The sequence below is a fragment of the Dendropsophus ebraccatus genome, unplaced genomic scaffold, assembly GCF_027789765.1.
Source record: "Dendropsophus ebraccatus isolate aDenEbr1 unplaced genomic scaffold, aDenEbr1.pat pat_scaffold_1147_ctg1, whole genome shotgun sequence".
Lineage (NCBI taxonomy): Eukaryota > Metazoa > Chordata > Amphibia > Anura > Hylidae > Dendropsophus > Dendropsophus ebraccatus.
This window is the reverse complement of record NW_027208564.1, coordinates 796-24,642: the sequence shown is the minus strand read 5'-3', so window position 1 is coordinate 24,642 and position 23,847 is coordinate 796. Positions and strand designations below refer to the sequence as shown.

At 42.7% G+C, this 23,847-nt stretch overlaps 1 protein-coding gene and 1 pseudogene across 2 annotated transcripts in view; one reads left to right on the top strand and one right to left on the bottom strand.

Annotated features, from left to right (window-relative positions):
• Positions 1-4,495, top strand: part of LOC138774955 (DNA-directed RNA polymerases I, II, and III subunit RPABC1) — an 18,062-nt gene extending 13,567 nt beyond the window's left edge. The window contains exons 7-8 of one of the 2 annotated variants that reach the window (XM_069955727.1): positions 1,573-1,639; positions 4,169-4,495. In XM_069955727.1, the coding sequence (XP_069811828.1) occupies positions 1,573-1,638 (66 nt within the window). In that variant the 3' untranslated portion in view covers position 1,639; positions 4,169-4,495. Of the gene's footprint in view, positions 1-1,572; positions 1,912-4,168 lie in introns of those variants that run through there. The other variant, XM_069955726.1, reaches the window with a different exon arrangement.
• Positions 4,219-23,847, bottom strand: LOC138774954 (rho GTPase-activating protein 45-like; annotated as a pseudogene).

Genomic DNA, 23,847 nt, shown 5'->3' with positions numbered 1-23,847 from the left:
GCATCAGATAGAGCCCCAACATACAGTATCACAATGTAAGATTAGAGTCCCAGCAGATGGTATCACACACAGTGGGATTAGATACAGTCATCTGCTCTCATTACACTGTAGGATAATATCAGCCTTGTAGGTGGGCGCACCTGCTGCAGACATCTGATAGTGAGTGTTATATGTACTATGGAAGGACTACAGCTGTGTTGTGCTGGGACTTGTAGTCCTCCCCTCAGTGACTCACCCACTCTCCCTCATGCAGTACATTGGAGTCATGGCTGGCATGTCCCCCCTGGGTGAAGCACTGGGTACTTGTCCCTCCATCCATCTCCTCCCCTGTGCTGCTCCTCACACACAACACCCTCAGCTCTGCTATGTGATCTCTGTGAGGGGAGGGGGGAGAACATGCTGCTAGGAGGGGGGAGGGGGGAGGAGGCTTTGTTTCTGTTTGTGTCAGGGCTGTTATCTGATGCTGCTGTCATTCTGTACCTAGCTGCTACTCTGTACGGATTTCCAGGGAGGGGCGTGTCCATCAGGATCGCAGAAATAACACAGGAGCTGACAGGACATTCAGCTTCATGTATTTAAAAAACTTAATTTTACCTTATTAATGTATACTGCAAAAATTCTTATGGCGTAAGCTAACTAATTTTGACCTTTTAGTTTTAGAAATGAGCGAACCGGGTTCGAAATTATAGTCCATCCGAACTCTAACGTTCGGCATTTGATTAGCGGGGGCTGCTGAACTTGGATAAAGCTTTAAGGTTGTCTGGAAAACATGGATTCAGCCAATGACTATATTCATGTTTTCCACATAGCCTTAGGGCTTTATCCAACTTCAGCAGCCATCGCTAATCAAATGCCGAATGATCAGTTTCGGATGGACTCGAGCATGCTTGAGGTTCGCTCATCTCTAGTCAAAATATTTTATAGTTACGCTTTAGTGTCCTCATACTCCTTCAATAACTGATGGCTGAACAGTTGTCCCTCCCATCTTCTGTATACACAGGAACTCTCCATGGGGAGGGGAGGGCTCTGACGACAGCTTTTCTCCCAGAACAATGGGTCCTTTTACACACAGATTTATTTGACAGATTATTGAAGCCAAAGCCAGGAACAGACTATAGACTATAAAGACTGAGATTTCTCCTCTTAAATCCATTCCTGGCTTTGGGTTTAATAATCTGTCAAATAATTCCCTCTGTGTAAACACACCCAGAGGGGTCGGGCTGTGTTTTTCCTTCATGCTTCATCCCTATCTCCACCGACATCTGTAAGTAGTCAGTCAGGAGAGCCCTATACACAGTATACTGACAGCCGAACACACCATAAGCAGCGACTACAGCTGGCAAAAGTATAAGGTTTATGGGGACCTTTAGTGACATAAATGTTAAATTCTTTGACTGCAATGTAAGACAAATAATTATGTAACCGCATCCTGCAGGCACTAAGACAGGGGTAGGAAACCTTGGCTCTCCAGCTGCTGCAAAACTACAACTCCCATCATGTCTGGACAGTCAAAGCTTTAGCTTGTGTGGTAGTGTTAATATTTAGTAAAAGAAACCTTATTCTGTCTTGCAGGTGGTAAAAATCATTCGTCCCAGTGAGACTGCTGGCCGCTACATCACATATCGCTTGGTACAATGAGGTATCCTGTGACAGTCTGCAGCACATGTTAGAACAGACTTGATGATGAAGTGCAAAGCATTTCAGGGAGGGTACATAGGCTTCATTCTGCAATTTTTTTTTTAAATGATGATAAACGACATGTGTTATGAATAGTAGTATATTTTGTTACCTGCGTTCCTTGGTAAATGCATTTCTTTAAATGGCACAGGTGTGATATATTTTAGCTTTTATAAAGTGATTGTTTTTTTTTTTTGCCCTGTACCTAAAGAAAATAAATGCATTTTGACAAAACTTAAGGAAAAAGTGACTTTCATTGTACGTAGAGATGAGCAAATCTACAGTATTAATCCCTAATCAAGACAGAGCCCTTTGATGCACAATGTCCGTGTCAAATTAATGCAATGTTCCTTCCCGCCTTTTTATTTTTTTATTTTTTTTTTTCCACCTACAGGGCTTGTTGGGGTGTAATTTTTTTTTTTGCGCCATGATCTCTAGTTTTTATTAATATCAATCACCGTGCAGGAACAATATTGGTATATTTTAATCTGACAATTCCGCCCGCTACTATATACAATGTGTTTATTTATTTTAAATATTCTTAGTTTTATAATGGTCAAGGAGATATATTAAACTTTTATTGGGAGGGGGGGGGGGTTAATGTTTTTTTTTTCTAAATACTTTTGAAAACTTTTTATTACACTTTTTTTTTTTTTTTTTTTCCCTTTTTTACACTATTTTCATAGTAAAACATGCAGTCATTAGATAGCATAGATTAGTACATGCAATCGGCGATCTATGCATAGAGCCTGCTTGAGAGCAGACTCTATCCATAGATGGCCAATCCGATAGAACGGAAGTAAGTTGAGAACCCCTGCCCGTTGGTACAAGCGATCAGGACCCACACAACATGGCTGCAGGGGTCCCGATCACTCAGTGACAGAAGCTTGTCCTCTCACTGAGTACCTTAAACGCCACAATCGCTATAGATTGCAGCGTTTATGGGACCATTTACACAGAAAGATTATCTGTCAAAGATTTGAAGCCAAAGCCAGAAACAGACTATAAACAGAGACCAGGTCATAAAGGAAAGCCTGAGAATACTCCTTTTCAAATCCATTCCTGGTTTTGGCTTCAAGTCTTTGGCAAATTATCTGTCAGATAATCTTTCTGTGTAAATGGACCCTAAGGGGTTAATTAGAGGCAGCTGCGGGATCGCAGCTGCCTCTCATTATCCTCGGCTTCCAGAAAACTGATGTGTGCAGGGCCGCTCTCACTGCAGCAGTCCCGCGCACTTCTACAGCCACTTTAGTCAGGAATATATATAATATGCAAAAAAGGGGTCCGTGGAGCCTCCGTTACAAGTCTCAAAACACGGGAATTTTCAGTTCAGTGATTGTTGTGTTTTGTTGGTCTTTTTATGATTGCCCCAGTAGCCAGAATCCTGCTCCACACTGACGAGGGGCGAATACCCCGAAACTGCAGTCTGTGGATGGATGCCTAGCCTTGGTAACCCTTGTCTTATGTCGTTATACTCGCCACAGAGTTAGACTTTGACTTACAGGGGCCACCCTGGTGTTTCCCTATTTAGTTCCCAAGGCTCGCAACAGAGTGAGGACCTGAGGGACTACGTATCGGGGTGGTTTGGTGCTCTCCCCACTAGGAGGCACCCCCTTGGCAATGGGCTTCCTTCTCTGGAGAGAGGGATATCTGGCTATTCCCGTGTTTTGAGACTCGTAACTGAGGCTCCACGGACTCCTTTTTTGCATAGTTAAATTTTGTATGGGACAATCAATGGAGACTCGTAATGAGTACTCCATTGGAATTTTTCACTGCTCTCCCTGCGTTCAGTGATTGTTGTGTTTTGTTAACAATATATATATATATCATATATATATATATATATATTATATATATATATATAATATATATATATATATCAGAAGAATACCGCAGCACTCATGGGATAGAATTCAACACAACGTGTTTATTTCCCCAAACCGTGACGTTTCGCTCTCCACACTGAGAGCTTTTTCAAGCAGTTCACAGTTGAAAAAGCTCTGTGTGGAGAGCGAAACGTCGCGGTTTGGGGAAATAAACACGTTGTGTTGAATTCTATCCCATGAGTGCTGCGGTATTCTTCTGATTTATATAACTTATACCGGGTGGTCACTGGTATATACCGCTTGGCACCACATTCATCGCTACACGAGTGCTGCATTCACTCTGAATCTCTTATATATATATATATATATATATATATATATATACACATACACACACACACACATTCCTACTGCACGGAGTATGTGCAGTAGGAACGTACATTTAAAGATTGCTGGCGTGAAGGGGTTAATGAAGCTCTTTGTCAGCCAGCTGCCTTTGAATTCCACTACAGGTGCCTGAAAAAGCTGGATGCAGTCCTGGGGGAAGTTTCTGTGCTTCGCATTAATACTATAGATTGTGTCATCTCTAATTGTAAGCAGTTACACACATTACCTGAGTTTCTAATCTCTACACATAATTGCATTCTCTTTCTGTCCTTTCCCAGATGTTCTCTTGTACCATTCCTAGTGAGAATAGATAAGTCAGATTCCAGGATTTTCAGTACACACAAAGCTGGAAGCTGCTGCTTTTATTAAGAATCAATTTGACATCTACCACTTTAAATAATGAGTATTTGGTTTGCAAGGCACTTTGGATGGAAAATCATATAGGAGGCTGCAGTCACTTATACAAACTGTGGACAACTGTCAGTTGATGAGCTCAATGCAATTCTTCCTTGAAACATACGGACAACAGGAAGTGGACGATTGCAGCGCAGAGGGGTCCTCAGAAATCGAGTGGTTAATAGTACATTATTAGACTGGTTTGTATTGTTTTCAGCAAGATTTCCTTGACTGGGAACATTATCCTCCTCAGACTCAGACTGTGCATCTGCTCCAATGTAGGGGATGTCATCTGTGTTGGTCTCGTTGGGATGTTTTGAAAATGGAGCATTCGTGGCTGTGGTTTCCCATGCACTGGGGATGTCTTCACCACCATCTGACTCAGATTCTGAATCTACAGATGATCCGATGGATGCTGAAAGTATTTAAAGAGCTGTTAAACTGCAATACAACCAGATACTAAAATAACATGAGCACAAGCTTTTTGGTATTTTAAATGTTTGAATTTTCTACACAAAGTTCTGCTATAACTAGCCATGCCTCACATAAAATGCAATAGTGGTACTCAGAAGCTGCTGTAAATGCTGCACTGTGGTTTTTATGTGTGGCCTGTTTGTTTCTGCTTTACATTTCTGTAGGGTGATTCATTATAGGGATAGGGCAAGAAGAATAAAGCAGCATAGTATGGGCTAGTCAGTGAAAGAAGCTGTAATTATCCACCAACAGTGTTGATAGTACAGTGTAGTAGATAATGTGAAGAAAAGTGCTCTCTGCATTCTGGCAATCGCGGAATTGTGCAGGGACACTATGCACACATGTAATTTGGAAGGAAATTACCATCTTGAAACTGCTATAGCCTGCTTACAAGGACCTCCTGACAAAGGGCGTGACCTGCAACGTGCGTTGGGGTGTTTGGTGGGTAAGATGGCTGCAAGACAATATCTGCATTCATAGTATTGCTACTTATCAGCCTCCATCTCTCTTCGATTTGATGTTTACTTTTATGCTGCATGAGTGGCTAAGACTTGGAGAACTTTACCTTAGAGCATTTTATATCTGCCTATATTGAGGTACTCTGGCTGGTTTGCAACTCATGCATCCACTTTATACAATGCTTTTTGTAGGATCTATACTAAGAGATGTGGGTTGGGTTTTTTACACACTTTGCCTCTGAGGATTTTTTTTTGTTTTGTTGCACTAGGCCATTACAATCTGTTTACAATAATCTCATAGGCCAAAGTGTGCATAAGATTTTTTTCTTACCTAGATGCCATGCAGTCCTCTCTTCCCCTGCTGTGTGTTCTGTGTTGCCTCCAAATTTTATATACTTTTAATAATAGATGTATTTATGTAGAATTAATAATGTATTTCAATAAACTGTTACATAATTTTTGAATGATTTCTGTGGCTCATGTGTTTGATGGTCGGGTTGATGTTTGCTGTAGTGCACACTTTTGAGCTAGATTTGTGTGGGGTCCTAAAGCATTCAATTTTGGGGTTCTTTGCTTACCAGGGCTGTGGAGTCGGAAAATATGTACAAAGTCCAGTTTAAAAAAAAAAAAAAAAAACTTTCAAAATTTTATAATTGAGATTTCATATGAATATTAAAAATGTTCCTCGTTAATATAGTTTGTTCTATCAATCTAAGCCCTTTATTTATAACAACCAGAAAACCCTTTCTCACAATGATTTAGTGTCCTCCATATATGAGTAATAAAGCACTGGCCCTATTAGTATTTGCTGAAGTTGGTCGAGGAGATTTTGTCAGAAACTATTTGGCAATTTGTTTCTGAGCTGAAAGAGTCCATTGTGTGTGTGGGGAGATCTGTACTGTTCTCTTCCTAGATGATTATATATGAATATGAAGATATCCTGTGTAACATAGAGGAGAGGCCGTAAGTAGTGTAGCAGTAACCTCTGTCCTCAATGTGGTGTTTTCTTTCTGGGAGAAGATTGTGTGAAAGGATTTCATGTAAAGCTTGATGAGCCAATCCGCTGTCCTGGATAAGAGGAAAGTAATATAAGTGGATTTACAGTAACCTAATACCACCTGCTTATCAGAATTTTCCAATTCTGTTCCACATAAATTTAAAAATGAGAGGAAAGCATCTGGGAATATGAACTGCATAAGCAGAGTATTTACATTAATAATTTTCGCCTAACTTTTCCTTTAAAGTATTGTATTGCCCCCAAAAGTTATACAAATCACCAATATAAACTTATTACGGTAAATGCACATAAAGTGCTTTTTTTTCCCTTGCACTTTTTACTGCATCAAGGCTTCACTTCCTGGATAACATGGTGATGTCACGACCCAACTCCCAGAGCTGTGCGGGCTGTGGCTGCTGGAGAGGATGATGGCAGGGGACACTGAGGGACACAGGCACTGGAGGGACACTGAGCATCCCTCTGCCCTCATCCTCTCCAGCAGCCACAGCCCGCACAGCTCTGGGAGTCGGGTTGTGACATCACCATTTTATCCAGAAAGTGAGGCCTTGATGCAGTTATAAGTGCAGGGGAAAAAAAGCACTTTATGTGCATTTACCGTAATAAGCGTATATTGGTGATTTGTATAACTTTTGGGGGGCAATACAATACTTTAATAAAAATTTTGTTGGACTTCTCCTTTAAAGGGAATGGGTCAACAGAAAATGTTCTATTGTTTAAGTTTTTATGTTAACTTTTTGGTGATTCCCCCCCCCCCCCCCCCCCCCCCCCCCAAAATTGTCCATTGTATTATCTATAATACCAAATAATCCTGAAAGCTTGCAGTTTTCATTCTCACCATTTTAAATAAAAATAAGAAATTAACTATGGGAAAATAGAAACAAATTAGAAAAAAAGAACATGTTACAGTATCTGGTTTTAATCAGTAAAAAAAGAGAAAAATCTGGCCAATACATTTCCCTTAAAGCGACTCTGTACCCACAATCTGACCTCCCCCAAACCACTTGTACCTTCGAATAGCTGCTTTTAAAGGGGTAGTGCACCAAAAAAATTTTTCTTTTAAATCAACTGCTGCCATGAAGTGCCAGAGATTTGTAATTTACTTCTATTAAAAATCTCAAGCCTTCCAGTACTTATCAGCTGCTGTGTGTCCAGCAGGAAGTGGTGTTTTCTTTCCTGTCTGACACAGTGCTCTCTGTTGCTTCCTCTGTCCATGTCAGGAACTGTCCAGAGAAGGAGCAAAACCCCATAGAAAACCTCTCCTGCTCTCCAGACTGGAAATAATACCACTTCCTGCTGGGCATACAGCAGCTGATAAGTACTGGAAGGCTTGAGATTTTTTAATAGAAGTAAATTACAAATCTCTGGCACTTCATGGCAGCAGTTGATTTGAAAGAAAAAAAAATTGGTGCACTACCCCTTTAATCCAAGATCTGTCTTTGAGTCCGTTTGGCAGGTGATGCAGTTATTGTCCTAAAAAACAACTTTTAAACTTGCAGCCCTGTGTCAAATTTGCGTGGCCTAGAGTGTGTATGCCGTAGGATTGCAACACCCCTCCGTCCCTCCTCATTACTAGAAATGGCCCCGGGTAGGATTTTTTTCCTATTCATCACCTGTCTGAACACTGTACAGGTGCCTTAACAATCTAGCTTCTGTGTAGTGTTCACACAGGTGATGAATAGGAGAAATTGTTCTAGGGGCATTCCTAATGATCAGGAGGGACGGAGGAGTGTCGCAATTCTAGGACACGGGTACTCTAGGCCACGCCAATTTGACACAGGGCTGCAAATTTAAACGTTTTTTTTTAGCACAATAGCTGCATCACTGCAGAACACGACACCAGGAACAGATCTTGGATTAAAAGCAGCTATCTCAAGGTACAAGCGGTTGGGGGTGTCAGATTGTGGGTACAGAGTCGCTCTAAAGGCGTGGTGGGATACTGATCGTTCTATACTGATACATTATGTAAAATTTTATATATTTCCAATAAACAAGCATTTCTTAAAATGTACCATTTGAAAGATATAGAATCACTAATCCCCCTTATGTGCTGTTTTGTTTTTATCTGTTGCCCTTGGGTATGGCCCACCAGGCTTCCTCTTTCTTGTGTCACACATGCTTGGTTCAATTGTCACATGATCCGTCTCAGTACTGGCTGTTGGTTTTCACTTCACATTCAAACAAGGGGGATTGTGGGAAAGTGTCTGCGCTCCAGGTGCCTGAAAAAGCTGGATCCAGCTAACAAGCCGACCAACAAGTGTAGTGAGCATTTTGCTACTACTGTAACTTCACTCATCCCTAAAACCATAGGTATTACAGTATCAGAGAGGACCAACAAAAAGAAAAGGAGACAGAGAAAATTGACTAAAACAACTATTAGGAAACAAGCAGAGGTTGGAGCCTTGAATCAGTAAAAGAGGTATCTGTATTCTTAGACAAAAGACAAGGGCAGCTTAGTTTTTGGTATCCATCCTGAGTGTTTCTTATGCCATAATGGCCCCATTACTGTATGGTTATTGAAAGCTCCACTAGGAAATACACCAGGATTGACAAATCACAGGCATCAGCACTTTATTCACCCCTTTCTCTTTTTTCTGGATGTAGTAACTCTATTGTACAGTTTTTAGTCTTCTTTTACCGTTTCACATTCATATGGATGAGAGAGAGTCAAGGGAAAGAGTGGGAAGGGGGAAAAGGGGACATCTGATGGGTTTTATTTGTGCTGAGGAATGAGATAGAGATGGGCGAACCTGGAGCATGCTCGAGGTCGATCCGACCCCGAACTTTTGGCATTTGATTAGCGGTGGCTGCTGAAGTTGGATAAAGCCCTAAAGCTATGTGGAAATCATGGATATAGTCATTGGCTGTATCCATGTTTTCCAGACAACCTTAGAGCTTTATCCAAGGTTCAGCAGCCCCAGCTAATCAAATACCGAACGTTTGGGTTCGGATGGACTCGAACCCGAACCCGATTCGCTCATCTCTAACTACCAACCCAACTGTGCACGTTAGGGCCTAGACTCATGACTGGTTTGTGTAAGGAATTCCCAGTGCTCCCAGTCAAGTGTTGTTCCTAAGTTCAACAGCGGAGTGGAATGATAAGACATTTGCATGCATTTGGATAAGGTCGTCACCTTTATTTGGGATTGCAGATAAGCAAATATCTATGTACTTTGTGACCAGAGGATACAAATCTCAAAGAGGAAATGCTTATTGAGAAAATGGAAAGAATACCCTATAATATGATAAAGTGTATTTGTGGCCTATGGGGTTTATGATCTGGGGATAAAGGAGGGTGTTCTTGGTGGCTGAAGCAGACAGGACAGAGCTTTTATTTTTTTTTTTTGTACTCAAACTTGTACAGTGTGTAGAATATGTTGTTGCTATATAAACACATTTTATTATTACTCAAAGAATTAGCACTTGCACAGATTTTGTATTTACTGTGGACACCTTTTTAACTTGAAGTGAAAGTACGTACAAGATGCAAAGACACGTTAAAAATGTGGAAAATGATTAGAAATTATTGTGGAAAAATATTTCAAGGCTTTCTGCATACACTTGATACCTGTTGTTAGTCTGAATACACAGCTTCTGTATGGAGTTGCATTATATGTGCATGAATGATGCTGTATGTAGTAAAGCTGCAGTTTCTCTATGTAGACTAGTACAGCAATGATAGAACTCACCTCTGAACACTGTAGACTGGAAATCAGCTGCAACTTCAGGCACTTCCTCTTCTGCAGTAACTTGCAGTTTGGGAGTACTTTCCTGTGAGGAGGTCTCCTGCACAGAACACACAAAGACCCAAATCAGTCTTAAATGTATTTATAATTTAATGTTATAAAGAAATCCTTTATTGTTGCATATGGAAACACTGTGGGGGACATTACTATTAAGTCTAACACGCTGCGATTCTTCTGTTTTTTTACCCAGCCGAATAGGACTAATTTAACAAACTATTAATCCATTTATGATTTGAAAATTCTCAGGACTATTCACAAAAATTGCACAAACATTTACCTGATACCAATAAATGGGTTTAAAAATCCAATTATTCACCTAAAAATAGGCACCAAAGCCCCTTGATAAACGTACCCCAATGTCTCATGCATAAAGCTACCTCAAGGAAAATGGGAACAAGAAAGCTAGATAGGTTGCTATGGGGTCCAGGATCTTACCAGATTACTATAGCTCTGTTCTTAATGGCTACTTATTCCATTTACAGTAAACATTTTAGCACTCTGGTTAATCCAGCCCTGGAGGACATCTATATCATAAAATCAAAGTTCTGTCTGTCTGTCCTTCTGTCTGTCCTCTATAGACTTCCAAACACCTGAACCGTTTGACCCCAAATTTGGCACACAGATACATTGGGTGTCCGGGAAGGTTATTGCGAAGTTCCCGTCCCCGCCAGATGTACAGTAGGGAGGGGGAGGGGAAAGAGAGGCGCCCATAGAGATGAATGGGAAAATCTCCTCACTGCACACTGCAAACACAGGTGATATAATTAGCTGCAGCAGACACGGCAGTTGGAGCCTTAGCAACCAATAGGATACTGCTTTCATTTTCACAGGGAGCAATGGTTGCTAGGGAAGCTGCCTCACAACATCCACAGTAATAACTGGTAGACCCCCTACTCCATCTATACAGTACATGTATATACAGGGACCCCTACTCCATCCATACAGTACATGTATATACAGGGCCCCCCTACTCCATCTATACAGTACATGTATATACAGGACCCCCTACTCCATCTATACAGTACATGTATATACCGGACCTCCTACTCCATCTATACAGTACATGTATATACAGGAGCCCCTACTCCATCTATACAGTACATGTATATATACAGGGCACAACAGGTTATACAAACTGTGACTGGTAACACTGCTACACCAGACCTGACCAATACCACCATACTGTGCTGGATAACACTGTCATACCAGACCTGACCAATACCGCCATACTGTGACTGGATAACACTGCCAGACCTGACCAATACCGCCATACTGTGACTGGATACCACCTCCATACCAGGACCTGACCAATACCGCCATACTGTGATGGATAACACCTCCATACCAGACCTGACCAATACTGCCATACTGTGACGGGTAACACCGCCACACCAGACCTGACCAATACCGCCACACTGACTGGATAACACCGCTATACCAGACCTGACCAATACCGCCACACTGTGACTGGATAACACTGCCATACCAGACCTGACCAATACCGCCACACTGTGACTGGATAACACTGCTATACCAGACCTGATCCCAACATACTGTGACTGGATAACACTGCCATACCAGACCTGAACAATACCGCCATACTGTGACTGGTAAACACTGCCCACACCAGACCTGACCAATACCGCCATACTGTGAATGGATAACACCGCCACACCAGACCTGACCAATACCGCTATACTGTGCTGGATAACACTGTCATACCAGACCGACAATACTGCCATTACTGTGACTGGATAACACTGCCATACCAGACCTGACCAATACCGCCATACTGTGCTGGATAACACTGTCATACCAGACCTGACCAATACCGCCATAATGTGGACTGGATAACACTTGCCATACCAGACCTGACCAATACCGGCCAACTGTTGACTGGGTAACACTGCCACACCAGTCCTGACCAATACCACTATACTGTGCCTGGATAACACCATCATATCAGACCTGGCCAATACTGCCATACTGTGATGGATAACAACGCTCTACCAGACCTGACCAATACCACCATACCGTGACTGGATAACACCGCCACACAGACCTGGACCAATACCGCCATACTGTGACTGGATAACACCCCCATACCAGACATGACCAATACCGACACACTGTGACTGAATAACACTGCCATACGGGTAACATACAACCCTGCAGGTATACAGGACACTACAGGTATACAGGACCCCAAAAACTATATACTACAGGTATACGAGACCTCCACAAAACTATATACTACAGGTATACAGGAACTCCACCAACTATATACTACAGGTATATAGGACCCCAAACTATACACTACAGGTATACAGGACCTCAAAACCATACACTACAGGGTATACAGGACCTACACCAACTCTATAATACAGGTATACAGACCTTCACCAACTCTATACTACAAGTATACAGGACCCCAAATATACTACAAGTATACAGGACCCCCAAATATATACAGGTATAAAGGAACTCACCAGCTATATACTACAGGTATATAGGACCCCAAACTATACACTACAGGTATACAGGACCTCCACCAACTCTTTACTATAGTTATACAGGACCCTCAAATATTTACTACAGGTATACAGGACCCCCGAACTACATACTATAGGTATACAAGACCTCCACCAATTATACACTACAGGTATCCAGGACCCTCAAACTAAAACTACGGTATACAAGACCTCCACCAACTATACATTAAGGTATACAGCACCAACTATATACTACAGGTATACAGGGACCCCCGAACCTATACAGTACAGGTATACAGGACCTTCACCAACTGTACACTACAGGTATACAGGACCTCCCTCAACTATACACTATAGGTATACAGCCCCCCCAACTATGCACTACAGATATGCGAGACCCCTAAAAACTATACATTGTGGGTATACAGAACCCCTCCAACTATGCACTACAGGTATACACTAATTCCACTGATTAAATCAGATGAAACAATACCTTTAGCTTGGCCTCCTGGGCACCTTAGAACAAATCTAATTAACACACTGACACTTTATACCCGGGCAGCGCCGGGGTACATTTTCTAGTAATATCTAAATTCCAGCATGTGATAAATGTGATAAAGCAAGAGGGGACCAGAAGGAGCTGCAGCAGGATCTGCAGGGGACCAGGCTAGGCAAGTCTGACTTTTTTTTCCTCAGCAAACCCAGATTATATAAAAATGTTAAAATCCCACAGTACCTGTTTATTTAATACAGATAGTCAGGTTACGGGCAGATTACATGACGAATTGATCTCTCTGCTTTGGCTGCATTACGTTCGGAACATCATCAGCAATCACTGATACACAAGTGTTCATCATCAAGGGAAATAAACAGAGGCACCAGGGCAAACCAGTTTACCAGCCCAGGACTAGAGATGATCGAACATCAGGATCAGGGCCGTTTTAATACACTGGTGGGCCCAGTGCACAGACCTCAAGAGGGGGCCCCCTCTCCTTATAAAGTTTAACTGACTTATTTATCAGGTATTATCACTGGTGCATTATACTCAGTGCATCAGGTTTTATGACAAGTTATAAAAAGGGAATATGGTCGGGGAGCATTCCTATGTCAGGTACAATACCCCTAAATCTTTATGAATAATGGAGAGTGAAGCTAGTGGGGGCACGTACACACCTAATATCACCACTGGAACAGTTTCTGGCTATAACAGGTTCCCACTGTAGGGAGTATGGGTGTGTAAGCTCTTGTGTCCCCCCCAATCCTCCTCCTAGTCTGTAGGAGGAGAACTGGGGGGACAGGAGGCTTACAGACTAGGAGGAGGACTGGGGCACATAGGAGCTTACAGACTAGGAGGACTGGGGGACACAGGAGTTACAGACTAGGAGGAGGACTGGGGCACAGGAGCTTACACACTAGGAGGACTGGGGGCACAGGAGCTTACAGACTAGGAGGAGGACTGGGGACAGGAGCTTACACACTAGGAGAAGGACTGGGGGACATAGGAGCTTACAGACTAGAAGGAGGATGGGGGGACGGGGACATAGGAGCTTACAGACTAGGAGGACTGGGGGGACACAGGAGTTTACAGACTAGGAGGAGGACCTGGGGGGACATAGGAGCTTACACACACTAGGAGGACTGGGGGACATAGGAGCTTACAGACTAGGAGGAGGACTGGGGGGGCACAAGGAGTTTACAGACTAGAAGGGCTGGGGGACACAGGAGCTTACAGACTAGGAGGAGGACTGGGGGGACACAGGAGTTTACAGACTGGAGGAGGACTGGGGGGACACAGGAGCTTACAGACTAGGAGGAGGACTGGGGGGACACAGGAGCTTACACACTAGGAGGACTGGGGGACACAGGAGCTTACAGACTGGAGGAGGACTGGGGACACAGGAGCTTACACACTAGGAGGACTGGGGGATACAGGAGCTTACAGGATAGGAGGAGGACTGGGGGACACAGGAGCTTACAGACTAGGAGAAGGGACTGGGGGGACACAGGAGCTTACAGACTAGGACTGGGGAACATACAAGCTTACAGACTGGGGGGACACAGGATCTTACAGACTAGGAGGACTGGGGGGGACACAGGAGCTTACAGACTAGGAGGACTGGGGGGACACAGGAGCTTACAGACTAGGAGGACTGGGGGGACACAGGAGCTTACAGACTAGGAGGACTGGGGGGACACAGGAGTTTACAGGACTAGGAGGAGGACTGGGGGGGGCACAGGAGCTTACAGACTAGGAGGAGGACTGGGGGACACAGGAGCTTACAGACTAGGAAGACTGACTCAGACCTTCTAGTCTGTAAGATCTTGTGACCCCCCATCATACTAAGCCTAAGATCCTGGGAAAGCTGGGTGGCCTCAGTCATACACAATATAAGATGCAGGAAAGCTGGGTGACTTCTGAATGGCAGTAAGTGTTAAAATACCACCTGTGGTCTGTGCCGGGGCGGGGCTTGAGACCAGGGGGCGGGGCTTACCGGGACATACTCCGGACAGGTCCGGTGGGCAAATCCTCTGTCAGTGGGCCCCCAGCTTCAATTCCCCCCTCCACCTCGCTACTACTTACATGCATGCTGCAGGTGCTGCTCCCCAGCCTCCACACACTCTGCCTGGGGAAAGGGTGGGTGCTGTGAAGTCGGCACTGCCTCCTGGGCTCACCCCGCAGACAGGGCCAGCAGAGCATGTAGTGCAACCTGTAGCTGGAGCTGCTTCCTGTAAGACCCGGTCACTCTGCACTGTGCACTGTCTCACAGGTTTCACAGGAATCAGCTACAGTCCTCCTCCCTCCCGACCACCACCAGCCCGCACCCTGCCACAGGTGTCACAGAGCGCCGACACTGTGTCTTCAGCTCCTTCCCCTTCACTTGCTCTCCTCAGCCGGGGGGCCTCTGTCACGTGATCTGAACTAGGGGGCCCGGTGCACGTGCACCATATGCACCTAGGTTTAAAGCGGCCCTGATCAGGATTTTGCAGGTTTTGAGCGAACTCAACCTTCTCGAACCTGCAGCATTGATTCCCGATACCTGGGTAATAGGCTGAATCCCGGAATTCCAGGCGGGGTACCAGGGCTGTCTCCTCCTTCCCCACGGACCGGGAAGGCATCAGGATAAAGCTGAAGGTTCGAGTTTTGCTCGAACCTGCAAAATCCCAATGTTCGATCATCTCTAACCAGGACTAGGCTAGGTGAGTATAGTGTATTTTATTACTTTACACACACAGTAGGAGGTTCTTAGTTATTTTATTAAATTAAATAAACTTTTTAAATGTAATAATCTGTAAATATCTTAAAAATTTAAAAATCTTACATCATTTGTCCTTGATAACTTATCAATGGGTAATAGACAACTCCTGGAAGATCTTGTCAAAGAAGACAATAAGTGCTTCCACAATTCTTGCCTGATGAGGATAATCCACTAGAGATGACAGAGAGACAGTAGCATCTGTTGGCCGTGGTCGCATCAGTGCAGGCCCAAAAACAATGCCTAGGTTGCTAGGGCTCATCTTATTGATTTGTTCTTGCTCTGAAACTCTGCAGAAAATTAAGGTCAACATAAACATTATGTCCCAGGAAAATTAAGGTCAACATAATCATTATGTCCCACCTCCATTACATTATCACCTTCTGTATTAACCAATCAACCAATAAGATTTCACCCTTCTACTGCCAGGGTTTTGTAGACCTTTTGGTTTGGATCTTCACACTTTTTACATATTCAAAAAGAGCTAGTACCCATATATCTTCTAAAAGCATACTGACTCATTGTCAAAATGTCACTCCTTCAGTAATCACAAATTCCTAACCTAATCTTATAATGCTAACCCTTTGGCAGCAAAAGGGTTAAGAAATGGTTACTCATTTTTAAAAGTGGAGGTAATCTGGAGGCATATTGTGACCAAACTAAAAAAAAGTCATGCTTTGTTCCACCCTTGGAGATTTGTATAATTGTCTTTATAATGGTTTATCCATGCTTTACCTGTGTCACAGTTTTACTTATAGATGATGCAGTCTGCAAAGATTCTATCATAATAACAGCTATTTCATCAATTAGAGGTCAAATCCAGGGGTGGACACAGACAGCAAAAGGCCACTAAGCAAGAACAGCATATAGACCACTTGCTGCCCATATAGCTATGTATACATCTACCCCCTCATGCCGCTCTAACAATCCAGGCAGGACCCTCCTTACCTACTGGCTACAGTGGGTCACTGCACAGACTGCACATGTGGTATGTACATTGTTACATAGTTAATACGTCTGAAAAAGACACATGTCTATCAAGTCCAACCAAGGAGGGATGGATACAGGGAAGGGGGAGGGGTGATAGGTTCTATACATATGCATTTAAGTTATTTTGGGTTTAATAACTTGTCTAAGCCTATGTTGAAGCCTTCTACTGTTTTTGTTGTGACCAGATTCTGTGGTAGACCGTTCCACAGATTCACAGTTCTCATGGTAAAGAAGGCTTGTCGCCTCCGAGATTGAACCTTTTTATCTTCAGGCGGTGGCAGTGCCCTCTTGTCCTTTGAGGGGGTTTTACCTGGAACATCTTTTCCTCATATTTCTTGTAGGGACTATTTATATAATTAAATAATTATCATATCTCCCCATAAACTTTTTTTCTCTAGACTAAATAAATTTAATTCTTTTAATCTCTCCTCATAACTAAGATGCTCTATTCCCCTTATTACTTTGGTTGCCCATCTTTGTACCCTCTCCAGCTCTAGGACATCCTTTTTACAAATCGGATTCCAAAACTGGACGGCATACTCCAGTCTTTCCAGGCAGTACCAAACAGGTACATTTTTACCTCTCACTGTACACTGCTTTTTAAAAAAAAACACCTGTTTCCATCATCAATTAGTGCACAACAGACATACCTGCACAAATGCTTTATCAAGTACTGCAATGTGACCTTGTTTTTCAGGGGAGGTCCTGGAGCAGTCCTTTCACCTCTCCACCATGGCCAAGACCTCTGTCTCTGTTTCTGCCCCTTTGTCTCTCAAGTCTGGATGCTTTGCCAGTTTCACAATCACGTAGACTTTCTTTTGCAAGACCCATCAAACCATTATAGAGCCGGAATGGCATTAGAGGCTCAGGCAGCTGAAAATACAGTATATACATAAAAGAATTACACTGTGCCTTGAATTACGAGAATAATTGCTTCCGGGACCACGCTTGTAATCCAATCCACTCTTAAACCAAGCAAATTTTCCTATAAGAAATCATTGAAATGCAGAAAATTGGTTTTACACACCCAAAAATAATGATTTTTTTATTCTGAATAACATGTAGAACAGATAAAACAAACAATGAGAAACAGCTGAATATGTCATATTATAAGTCACTGTACAGTATAGCAATCATCATGTGGTGTATAATGTATAGTTAGCGCTTAAACCTTAAAACGTCACTGTCGTTAAAAATTTTTTTTTGGTTTTAGCTGAAAAATTAATTTTTATCATGAAATAGCAGTTTGAAGCTCTCCCCCCGTCTTCATTGTTCTCCTATGGAAAAAGAAAGTAAAGGCACCAAAACAGGACAACAAAGAGTTAATTTACATTCACATGAGGGGCTCTCTCCTCCTCCGCAGTCACCACTGACCTCTCTGACCCTGAATAGCACTCTGAATAGCTCCCCTGCTGTTTATCCTTTGTTCTCTGCTCTCAGCTGCCGCTAATCTTGCTCCTTCCCCCTCCCCTCTCAGACAGGATCCGACTGATGAAAAACAGTCGAGATTCCTGATTCTGAGCAGTGGATGACAGAAAGGAGAGGAGGAGGGACCTGGGAAAAGGCTTTTTGAATGCAGATAATGGCATATTTGCCTAATAAACCCAATTACAACGTTTCTTAAAATCGTCTGGACTATTGATACAATTTTTTTTTTAACGACAGTGACACTTTAAGAAACGGCAGCAGTTTGTAGGGCTGCTGTCAGAGGTCTGTGTGGTCACATGACAGCATTGGGGAAGGGGTGTGTCCAGCATGGACCAGTCAGGAACTGTGAATCACAGAGCTGTGCATGAGGACAGTGACAGAAACTTTTCTATACAGTGTATATAGCTGAGTGTGAGTGCAGGCACATTATAGCAGGCTGCAATGTGCATAGCTGAGTGTAAGTGCAGGCACATTATAGCAGGAGTGGAGAGGATGGGAAACACAAGGGCTGGCAGAAACTGCATGGAGCATGAAGGAATGAGCAGGGCATATGTGGGCACATAATGCAGCACTATCTGTCCAGGGAGAGAGAGGTTTCATCTATGAAGAGATTACCCCCAGTCCTGTCCCCTGATACAAGCCCCAGCCTGAAGTGGATCTGCTATGATTTGGAATGTGAGGGAGACTTCCTGGGTCAGAGTACAGTGCTGTTGACTACATATGCAGACCATTCTCCTCCCACACTCCCCCTCCCACCCAGTACAGGGAGCTCTTAAACCTATGCAATGCTCTTAACCCAAGTAACAATTTTGAAAAACTGTGAACTCTTAAACAAAGGTACCACTGTATTTATATGTAATGTAGTGGTCATAAGTACTGCAATGTAGAATGTAGCTGGGAATGTAGAATTATAATAAAATGGAATTTATTTAGCGAATCTAGTGTATTGTTGGTCAAGAACACTGGACTTGCATATTGGATAGTGGGGAAAAATGAAAATCAGGAGTTTCCTAGAATTATGAAAAAACATGTCTAAATCTATTTCACCTGGCGTAGATAGAGTTTCAGGACGTTGCTCAGATCATGTGGTGAGGCCTGAGAAAGTTCAACCAACTCCTTCCCATTTTCAAAAGCCTGGCAAAGCTTCTCCACCCGGGTCTTTACCCCATTCACACGATATATACCCTGTAAGACAATAAAAGATGAACCACCACCAAGAAACAGTAAATATCTGTATGCTTATCTACAATGCTAATCTATCAATACACAGTGGCCAAGAGATCTTAGTACTAATGCCTTATATTACAACCCTTAAGGTGGGTCACACACCTACAGGATCTGCAGCAGATTTTCTGCAGCAGATTTGATGCTGTGTTCAGTTATTAAATGAAATCTGCTGCAGAAAATCAGCTGCAGATCCTGTAGGTGTGAACGCACCATAAAGGGGTATTTCAGTCAATAACATTCATTACAGGATACACTCAAGAACAGGGTCCTGAGCCTCCAGTTAGAATGGCGCAGCGGTGTGTGTGTGTGATAGCTGAGCATTATACTTATCTCTGGCAGCTCCCACAACAGTGCACACACACAACACAAATGACGCTCCATCCTAAAGGGAGACTCAGGACTCTTCAAGATAGCAAGGAATCCCAGATGTTAGATCCCCAGTAATCATACACTCATCCCCTAGTGTGTGTTAATTGCTGGAATACCACTTGGTATATTCATATGTACTGTATACGCTGTAGATTTGATGCTGTGAAAATCAATATAAATAAAAAGGTGAGCACATAATAAAATCTGCAGTATCATCTTTGTCTCCCATTATCCTACTTCCACAGTTGTGGAGACATTGTTTTGATCCCTATTCTCATTTTTGTTCCCCGCTGTATAGGGCTACGTTTGTGTCCTAGTTTCACCCCTAAATAAAAGAATATAAAAAAAAAATTGCAGTATCAAATCCACAGGCGTATACTGAACATGTAGAACAAATCCTTAATGCCCTTTAACACAGGCCTTTTACTATACTTTCTAAGGGTGCGTTCACACGTACGGGATCTACAGCAGATTTCATGACACAGTTTTGATCTGTAGCAGATCCGCAGCAGATTTCATGGCCCAGATTGGATTTTCTTTGAATCTGCAACTTCAAATCTGCGCCATCAAATCTGCTGCAAATCCTGTACATGTGAATGCACCCGTAGAATGAGCATTCATAGGAACTCTTCTTTCAGATAACTGGACCGTGTAGAACAGCCATCACACAAAAGAAGGAAGAAGGCACTCATATCAGCTAATTGCATCTTTTATGCTCAATAATTAATCTATCATCATTCTTATCGAATGCAGATCGCCAACAAAAACAAGTGTATCATTAAGGAAACTGGCTGCCACTGGAGGTTAGGTTATCTATGGAGACACAACACACCGAGATGGCAACACACGCTGAGACAGTAGGATCACGCATATTAGCTGTGCATGTTCCATCTCCATGGATCCCCAAACTTCTGGTTGCTAAGTGGGTTTTTGGCACTGATCGCAGTGCCTGACTTCCTGACAGGTACACTTTAAGTTAAAAGCCTCACAAATGATCTAGCAAGCATTTGGGCGGCCCAGCAACCCAATTCAACAAGCCAATAAAGGTTTAGAAATGAGAGCCAGTCACCAAGACTGATAATATTATTCTGCTCCTGTCAGCCCATGTAAAGACTGATGATTCTTTGTGGCAATATAATCAAGGTATGTTTATGTCGATTAAGTAAAAACAATGAAACCTGAATACTTAGTTAATAATCACCTTCATGGTTAATGCACGTGTTTCTATCTCGGAGACACACTTGCGTATAAGGAAAGGCACGTTATCTGGAGATCTCATTGCTGCATCCGAAAAGTTTCTGCCAAACAAAAGCAATCGTCCTTGCAATTTTTTGTGCCCACATTGTATTGCCAGGGTTTCCAGACACTTTTGTGACAAGCAAGGAACACTGGAAAGAATAAAGAATAATAAGAATAATAACGAATAAAGAGAGAGAGAAGGAAATATTAAAAATCTAGAAAAGCAACGTATATAAATCTTCTTTAAATCTTCATAATTTTTTATAGTGTTATTACACACATTATATATATATATATATATTACACACATAACATTAAAAATTGTTGTAAGATTTTGACACCCTTTTAAGAATAATCAATCCGTGCATTAGGTTTTCAAATTAGACTGATCGTCACCTGCACAAGATGTAGTCATGGCGACCTGTAACTGCGGCTTAGCTCCCATTCACTGTGTAGTAAGGGCATTTATTAGTCTTTTTTGCCCAGAAAACCCACATAATAATAAAGAGGCATCCACTATGAACAGAGGTCCTCTGCCAACTACATAAAAAGGGGTCTACTCGCGATCAGCTGGTATCTGCTTGGTAAGTACACTTTGCGGAAGTGAGCATAAGACCATACTCACTGAAACCAAGGATAGCAGTATTCCATCAGAGAGAGGCTTTTCGATGGGACAAACTTTTATAGTTCTCTTGCTTATCAGATAGTACAGTACATGGAAAATGTTCTCAGCCCATGTTCAAGTTTATCCCCTCTCTTACCTCTTCACATTCAGCTCCTTGGAAGTACACATAGCTGTTACACTCCCGCATTTGCTTGGTGTTCTCAACTTCCGTAACTTGTGAGTCCGAGCTGCCGCGTGATAAGCGCGACTTACGGAATGGGCCACTGGAGAGAGGCACCTCTAAGGAAGAAGGCAGCAGTCCATTAATGTCTAAAAAGAAAAAAAGTATTGAAAATATCATCTTTATTTCTTGATGAAGCTGATATCTTGTTGGCTGCTATAATTTTTTTAAAGGCGTTTAAAGGCATTTAAAAGGCATTTTTTATGGCAAAAGCCCTGAATGTGATTATATTTTGCTTGCATTTGCAACTTTAGCTGGGGAAGGCTCTGGACAAAATCAGTCTTCCTCCCCATCTGACAATATAATCTCTTTACAATCCCAAGAAGCTGAAGAGGAGTCTTCTGATGCCATGTTACTGGAGTGGCTCTGCTCCCTCCCAGACAAGCAGAAGCTATTTCTATTGGCTCCTCTTCAGTGAGCAGTAGGATGACTAGGTAGAGACCTTGCTGTAGGAAGACTGAGCACGTGTGTCCATCAGTAGTCAGCACATACTGCTATATATTTTGAACATCAGTTAGTGTACAATGTACATACAGTACATGCAACATACAACTATGTAACTAGTTCCGGTAATAGATTATTTTGTTTTTATATAAAAGATGGCATTTACGCTATATGACACTTGAAGACATTCAAATACTTGTGATTATATAAAAACTACAAGAATGCCGACACTAAATCTAGAGTGCAAGACGATTTAAAAGCAAACACTTTTTAACCTGACTGATCAGGTTGTGTTGATCTGTCAAAAAGTGATTGGCTGCACATCTACCTGTGTAGTAGGGGATGTGCAGCTGACGACTGGACGAGCTTAAAGGGGTTGTCCGGCGCTAAAAAATTATTCACAGAATAACACACATTACAAAGTTATACAACTTTGTAATGTGTGTTATGTCTGTGAATGGCCCCCTTCCCCGTGTCCCACCACCCCCACCCGTGTACACGAAGTGTGGTGCGCTATGCATATACATACCTGTCACATGCCGACCACGTCTCCGATCCTCAGCAGTGACGTCTTCTTCGGGCGGACGGCGGATCTTCCCGAGTGCCGCCGCCCTCTGCAGCGTCATCCGAAGCTCAGCCGCGATTGCTGGGCATAACGCTGCCTGGGCAGCAATTGCGGCTGAGCGGCTGATGACGCGGCCACGTCATCAGCTGCATAACACACATTACAAAGTTGTATAACTTTGTATGTGTGTTATTCTGTGAATAATTTTTTAGCGCCGGACAACCCCTATAAAGATCCTGCAATTCCTCGAACCCTCCCCCAACACTTATCCGCTTGCTGTCTGCGCGTGTGGGGAACGAAGAGCAAGCAAGCGCTGAAACTGACAGGTTGTCCCTCACTTTCTCTCCACTAATCGACCTGTATAGTACTGGCTTTATTCAGGAGGATATCTCCAAATCAGCAGCACAGAACAATGTGATACACATTCTGCTCAGCTTCTCCGTCACTAGTTTATGCTACCCTGAGATAGGACAGCATAAACCTACTGACAGAGTCTTTTTAAACTTGAGGTCAAAGTATTGCTCTTCACTACTTTATGGTAGTCATACTTTTAAAAGATAGCTGTATTGACCAACCTTGCTCTATTGCCAGTCTTTTCTTTTCATCTTCTGTGGGTGAAAATAGGTGGGATCAGCTTCTCTGGGAAAACTGTACAAATAAATTTAAAAAATGTAACATTAATAGCAACTCCAGTGAAAAAATGATTCTTTCAAATTAACTATGCCAGAAGTGCCAGAGAAATATCAAGTCTTCCAGTACTTATCAGCTGCTGTATGTCATAGATATCGACAAAGCTATGTAGGGCATAGAGCAGGCTGATAAGTACTGGAACACTTGAGCTTTTTTAATAGAGTATATTACAAATCTATGGCACTTGATTTGAAGAAAACATATTTTCGCTGGAGTTGCTTTATCATGTGCCAATATTTAGTACCTTGTGACTCCTTACTTTCGGTCAAATCTCCTCAAGTCAGAGCACTTGGCCATGACTTATGAACCTGATGGCCTTTTCCTC